This window comes from Austrofundulus limnaeus, unplaced genomic scaffold (assembly GCF_001266775.1).
Source record: "Austrofundulus limnaeus strain Quisiro unplaced genomic scaffold, Austrofundulus_limnaeus-1.0 Scaffold132, whole genome shotgun sequence".
NCBI lineage: Eukaryota > Metazoa > Chordata > Actinopteri > Cyprinodontiformes > Rivulidae > Austrofundulus > Austrofundulus limnaeus.
In genome coordinates, this window is record NW_013952534.1 from 318,906 (window position 1) to 326,402 (window position 7,497).

The window sequence follows — 7,497 nt, forward strand, 5'->3', positions numbered from 1 at the left end:
AATTTAAACTGAAAAGCGTTATAAATTTAACATTTTATTATGTCTATTTGCTCTCAATCATTTGTCTACATTAATTGCAACCATTTTAATTTGTTTATTGGACAACTCAAGTCATTGGACTGTTTTAAATGTTGGACTACAGCGCCCTCTGCTGGCATGTGAAAGCAGTGAGAAACTAAAGTTCTGATTTGTTATATACCATGTTTTTGTAGTTGTACAATTTATAAATACTAAACTGAAATTTGCCTTACTGAAATAATTACTTTTTGTTATATTTTATCGTTTTGGATAAGGGTGGGAATAAAAGGTTTTACTTCATCCCATTTCCACTCAAAATGTTAATTTTTTTATATACACATTTGAAATACACCAATATACATTGTAAAAAAAAAAAAAAAACTACATTTGAGCAACTTTTTGAAATATTCATATTTTTTAAAATACAATGGATAACAGAATCTGAAAATATTGCCTTTTTATGTTCTGATTTTATTCCCTCGTTCTTATCCAGACCTGGAAAATAAGACAGCGTAGTACCTCAGTATCCCCACCAAAAAAAAAAAAAAAAAACAACTGATGAATTATGATTAACCAATTTATTGAATAACATACACTTACAAGTATTGAGTACATTAGTATTTTTGTAGCATAGCATTTTTATCTTGACAACAGCTGTTCAGTGACCCAACAAAACCTTTATTTTCCTCCAATAAACATGATTTAATCACTCCCTGCAGATTAAGAGGTACCGTGGCTCTGACAGCGACACGACCAGCACCGTTGTTCCCACGACTAACTCATTCTGCATGAACTGCTAGTGTGGCGGGACAAGTCTTCCCTTTCCTTCCCTGGCTTTAAATATTGCTTTGACGTGCTTTCCTGTGGCATTCTGGGTAGAGGGTAGAGAGATGGGAAGGGGAGGTGGGTCACTGGCCTAAACAATGCCCGTATAAGATGACCCATTCTTTCACAGTGATTTAAATATACAAGACCCCAAAAGCTAGCCTGCAGTCTGGAAGTGGCAAAACCCGACAAAGTATTGACAAAAGAAGGGTGTTGGGACTACGTAAATCTGATGCTTTCTTTGTGCTACATGTACGAAACATTCCTTTAAAGCTTCTGAAGCAAGCCTCATTCAGTAAAGAAGGGTAATGCAGGACTAAAACTCTCTAAAGCGCTGTTGAACCATCACCCTGTAGATGTTGAAGTACTGTATACAAGGAATACTTCACAAACTGATGACGGTACACCACTTGTACACCAGACACCAGCAGAGCTCAACAAACAGGAAAACAGCAACTCCACCTACAAGGATCTTTAACCAGGGTGATCCTAGGACTGGGCACCCCCTCCAAATGGTCTCAMACCCTTTGTCGTTGACAGAATCTTCTGGAATGTTTGAGAGAAGCCGAGCTTCCCTTTTTAAAAACCATTGTCCAGTTGAAGAGTGGCAGACTCAGAGGGTCACCAATGGATGTCCCTGCCAGTCTGCATACTGGAATGTATCAAGTACAATACAGGAGGGACAAGCACACCAATCCTAGCTCCCACATTCAGACGCATCAGAACCTGAGCTGCAGGTTCTTCATTTCCAGGGTTCAAAAATGCTACAGTGCTTGTTAAAGTGCCGAAGGCCAGAAAGGGGGCATGGGGGTGTCGACGAAAACAGGCCAACCTACACTTTGATAAAGTGAATGAAGGGTGTGGAGTGGTCAAGTGAACTGATGCCAGTGTTGCAGCCCACAACACAGCTGTTGTCTAAGAGCAAATACATCAAAAACTTCACAAAAACCCAAACTAGTTTAGCAGTGAAGAAACAATGTCATGCTTTTTGAGAGGAGGTATTTTTTCTGACGTCTATTGTACAGAGAAGGAAGAAAACAGGTCTAATAAAATACTATGTACTGCGAGCCAAACAGCTCTCGGTATATTACCATTGTTTTTGTAACAAAAATCTGGAAACTTTTTCTTCAAATTCCCTACCAAGAAAAATACAAAACATTATAAGGCGAGAACTATTTTTTCTTTTTTTTTTTCCTTTTAATTTGAGAAGCAGTTACAGTGCAGTTGATCCTCAGGGCAGCCGGAGAGGCTTCACTGTTGCCTGCACTCAGCTGGGGGGGCTGCATCCTTCTGTAACAAAACACAACAGGGTGGAAGGTCAAGTCCAGGATCATTTCACACACACTGCGACAATAAACAAAAACTGCACACAACCATAGTCACTTCAAGACTCAACATTCAACAAACAGCTACAGACTGGTAGCGCCACTATATCTTTCAGGACTGAAGCACAAAAATGACTTCTGCACATGGTGACCATTGTCCATCTTTGACTAATATGGACTGTGTGCTGCTTTTGGGCTACAGCCAGTTTGAACCCTTACTAAAAGGCATTTATATTGTTTATAATACTCTACAGTAGCTGTTAAGTAGATAAGTGTAATTGTGAGGATAACTAGTTCTTAGAAGTTAAAAAAAGCAGTTTGTAAAAAATCAGATTGCAATACTGCAGTTGAGAAAAAAAAATCTTATTCGGGCTGACATGTTTTGATATAACACTTTGTTTTAATGTAGGAATACTGTATTTTTTAAAACAATGAACTTTTGCGTCGAGTATGACTGAGGGTTGCGCTGGACGGTGTGGCTAAAATGTCACGATTTAACTCCTAATTTCAGTTGATAAGATATAATTTCTGTATGAATAATTAAAATGTAAGAAACACTGCAGAGAACACCAATATTTACTGTACCTACAAACCTGATGTCATACAAGACCTCTATTTGGAATGATGTATGTTTCAGACAGTAATTTATTACAAATATAAATTGGAGCCTTCATWCAACTTAATGGTAAATCAGAATATCATTAGAAGTAGATATTTTACCTAGACAAAATGTAATTTGATATCTTARTCAACTAATGTCTRGTCATRAACCAATTTTAGATATCTGGAATGCAAGTGTGGTGAAGCCAATTTAATTGCGTAACAGCTTTCCATAACTATCTGCATTTTGCAGCGTCTGTTTCAATTCACTTTGCGCGACACAGATGCCGACAGTGATATTTTAGGAGGAGGGTTTAAACTTTTAGTGGGCTTCATTTTCATACACTCAGAATGTGGTTGGATGTGTTCTGACTGCAAGTCGACACCAGACACTCTGGCACATTTTACAGCAGACGGAGCTAAAGTTTATCAGACCGTCCACACCTGAACCACTTCAGACTGAATTATGGTAGYCTTTTCTTTCTTAACTATTTCTTCTGCTTCCTTCACAACTGTGGACACTTGTTCACTCAGCTGTTAAGCTCATTTTGGTGCAAATATACACTGTTGTACGTCACACAMTGATGTATCATATCAATCAATTTTGGTAGAAAGTCTTATCGCCATTATTGGATAGTTTTCTATTATGATATCAATAATGATTTATTGTCCTGCACAAACAGGGATTGTGCTCTGTTGGGAACAGAAATGGTCCCCAGAAGTCTGAAAGCACMTACTGTGTTCAGTAAAACCACAAACTTCCTATTCTATAAGTTTCCTTCAGAATTATTATTTTATTTTACTGTTATTTATCCACTGAGATCACAGATCTTTTTCAAGGGTGACCTAGGCCTGAAGGCAACATATTGTACATGTTTTTGGGGTGTGGGGAAACTGGAGTACCTGGAGAAAACCCAGCCCACGCAAGAACAAGGAGAACATGAAAGTTCTGCACAGAAAGACCCCAGGTCCAAACCGGGGATCGAACCCAGGACCTTCTTGCTGTGACGTGTTGGTGCTAACCACTGAGCCGTCGTGCTGCAAAGAGATACCAAGGCTACCATGGCTCAGACAGCAGTATAAAGTRGTAATAATCAACTGCTTCCAAGCTCAACCTCTAGTCACAATATAAGTCATTTGTTTGATGAAACACATTTTGAGCCAAATCAATAAAACTAACTTAGGCCGGTTATTACATCGTATTACTACCAAATAAAAATGACCACTCAAATACTTGTAAAATTGAGGCATTGTGCTAGAATTAAATTGCCTACAGGGGTGTCTAGACAAAATTTATTATGTTATACACAATTAAACCATTTAATCCTATATCACTTGAACTCTCAGGTTACAGTACCTGTTCTGAACACAAGGTGTCACTAAAAAAATACGGTACCTGAAAACAGAAGGTACAGCTAAAAACGGTGTGTGTATAGTGTATATTATATATACATTATTTCTTTTCCTTTTCCTTTTTTTTTGGGGGGGGTGGGGGGGTAACCTGCTTACTAGATGCCTATTACACAAAGCTACGGGAGAACCTGTGATGTTGCAAAATTTCATACTTGTCTTCCCTCACACTAAGAGCTGGAATCTAATTTGTAATGCTATCTATTTAAATAATAAAACAGAAAAAAAGTTTGCATGTGGATGACAGGTGTATAAACTTATTTGCAAAATATTTGTCAGACTGGATGAAGSCATAGGTTTTTAAATTTGGATTTTGTAGTTTTTAACAGCAAACAATTTAATTGTCCTCAGTCTGAATTGTCAGAGAGTGTCAGTGATCCTGGCAGCTTGGTTAGTATTTTAATTTTTCTTCGCACCAGTTTTACATTCAGGTGATGCTGTTTTCATTAAGTTTGACATGGGGGTAGGTACGTATTTACTGACAGCTTTGGTTTGATCCACCATTTTCCTCACTGCAGTCATCCAAGAAACTAACATCCCTCAAACAAAGGACTTTAATGAGAATTTATTGGCTTTTACTACAAGTAGTGGTTTGCCATTTTCACAAAGGGAATTTTACTTATTTTGTATCATCGTTAGTACAAATTGTTAAAATAAAGGCAGTAAATTAGCTTGGTTACAGCACTCTTGTGTGCATATTTAGTTTTTTTTTTTGAGTACCTGTTAAATATTGGTTGGTCTTTATTTTATCTTGAAGTGGCAGATGTTATGCACTAAAGCAAACGGTGAAAAAAGCATTAAAGTAAATCTATATTTTAATCAGAACTTGTGTGCAAAACTAATTGTAAATGCATATTAATTATTTTGACAAATTGCCAACCTGACAAAAATCTAAAATTAGCCTGCAGAGGACAATATCACCATGGGAATAAATAAAATAAAATAAAAAGGGGGGGGGGGCGAGAGATGGACAAGCTTTGAGAAATAAAAAATAATACAAGTGCAAACAGTGATCTCATTATGGGTTAAACATTGCAACAACAAACCAGTGGGTTAGTAATGAGAGCGCAGGACGGCGGCGGGAGGAGGTGGTGCTCATGTGTGGGTGAGGGGAATGCTGAGAGATGGTGGATGAAAAACAGGTAGAGCAAAAACCCAAGCCAAAACTGCAGCAGTGACATGAGGGGTGGGCGTGTCATTAATAGGCTGACAAGTCAAACTGTACCTACCAGGATAAGGTTATTTTTCTACTGTCACCATTTAAACCTAGTGAGGAAAAATTTAAAAAGGTAGCTGACAAGATGCAAAAGTGACTGAAGATGAACAAACAATGAATAGAAAAATATATAAGCAGAATACAGAATGTCAAAGAGCTTTTAGCTCAGCAAAGCAGCAGCAAGTCATTTTAGTTTAGAACCGTCTCTTCCAGGGACTGGGCAACAAAGGGTGGTTTGGCAGAAACCAAGTATTTTCTTCTGTAAGTTTTGGCAAATCAATTTGCAAGTTTTTTGCCATTTCAAAAATGTATATATCAAAACATTCAGCTCCTTCAGAACCTTTCGGCTATGACTTCTGGTATTTCAGCAATTTATACTTGAGTTATATTTATCTTTTTCTGCCTTTTTCCCACTCACTGAAATGAATGGAGCCATTTGTAATATCCTTAAACCCTTCAAAATGTTCAGAAATCTTTGTGTTTTTTTACTTTTTCTTCTGGTTATTATTTTTTTCTTTTTTATACTTTGTCAACTTTAGTTTCCTTTAGCTACTATGATGATTTGAGCTTTTTTTATTTTTTGGCTTTTTAGCCTTCAGAATTTTTTGCCATGCAATTTCAACTTTTTCTGCCACTTAACTTTTTTTTGTTTGTTTTTTGCCTTCTGTCTGCCTGTTTTAGCTCTAAATATACTCAAAACAAAAAATTCAAAAATAGAAAAGCTAATTTTTACTTGAGCACAAGAAATATAATTTGTAAACTAGAACTGTCATTTTTAAACTAATTCAACTTTGCAAGGTACTACTGTATTATTCAACAGGTTCATTTTAACATGGCTTTAAATTTATTGAAAAGGGTGAAATAAAAACGTCAACTTGGGAGGTAAAATGTGGAAACTTCTAAAGTGTAATGAGATTTAGACTGGAGGTGGTGAAATGGTAATAGTACATTGAAATCCTGTCTGATTATTACAACTCTGCAGCTTGTGGATGGGATTCATTTTTGCCAAGTAAAAAAAAAAATTGTTGCTTCATTTCTCAGTTTGCTGGTCTTTGGTTTGAAGTGACTTGTTGCCTCAGCTGGTGTAGCTGCTGTTTTAGCTGATGTCGTGTCTTTAGGTGGTTAAAGACGTTTTGCTGCTATCAGACATGCAAACCTTTTCTGTGCAAACTAGAGTCTTCCTTATCTTATAAACAAGACTTCTGTTTAAAGATCAAATCATCCTTTTATTTTAGTTTGTTTTCAGTCAAATGTTCCTGCTCCACTTGAAAATACTAAAGCCCCAGCACTGATTGTAGTTCACTATGATTGGCTGATTGCTTCTCTGGGACAAACATCAAGCAGATGAGCAAACAGCACGGCTTTTATGGATCGTTAAGACCTCTGCTTTATATCTGATCTGGCTGCTGCTCTCTGCCCCGAAACTTTTTGCACAAATGCCTTGAACCAAGACAGTTTTGATCTCTTAAACCATTTTATCCCAAGTGAGCAAAGTGCTGTGCATCAGTCTGAGAGAACTGTGTGTACATTTTTTGCCATTTGCATCTAATTCACTGAGAATTTATTTTTGACCCACACTCCTAATGTCCCTCATATCAGATGGAACAATTCCCCAATTGAGAATTATTATGCACGCCCAATGGGGTTAGGAAGCAGTCGGACAGTATATTAACAGAAACAACTTGTTCTGCAAATGGAAAATAAAAATATGGCTCCTGTTTAGATTTTGTACGAACGACAAACTGTCAGCGATGTGTGAACAATCCGTATAAGACATTTTGTTTCACCACCTATGTCATCCACTGCAAACCAAAGAAAGTTTTAAAGCTTAAAATTTCCACAGGTTTAGAACCAGCCATGCAGCAAATTACTCARTATTTACATGATGTGTCTTTATCCTAACCACACTTTCTTATTGTGTACCCTGCTTTTTATTCTACTTGTTGTATGAACAAGTCCAAACAAAACTAGACCAGTTCGTGCACTTCAAGATTTATTTTTAAATTATGGTTCCTGTTCATCGGAGCGAGATCTGCAGCTCTCGCTGGAGCGGTTCGCGGCCGAGTGCGAAGCGGCCGGGATGAGGCTCAGTGCCTCCAAATC

General features: G+C 37.3%; 1 protein-coding gene across 3 annotated transcripts in view; it reads right to left on the reverse strand.

Annotated features, from left to right (window-relative positions):
* Positions 1-579: 579 nt before the first annotated feature.
* Positions 580-7,497, reverse strand: part of nap1l1 (nucleosome assembly protein 1-like 1) — a 29,206-nt gene continuing 22,288 nt past the window's right edge. For 2 of the 3 annotated variants that reach the window (XM_014015604.1, XM_014015603.1), the window contains exon 15: positions 580-2,133. In XM_014015604.1, the coding sequence (XP_013871058.1) occupies positions 2,095-2,133 (39 nt within the window). In that variant the 3' untranslated portion in view covers positions 580-2,094. Of the gene's footprint in view, positions 2,134-5,407; positions 5,445-7,497 lie in introns of all 3 variants that reach the window. The other variant, XM_014015605.1, reaches the window with a different exon arrangement.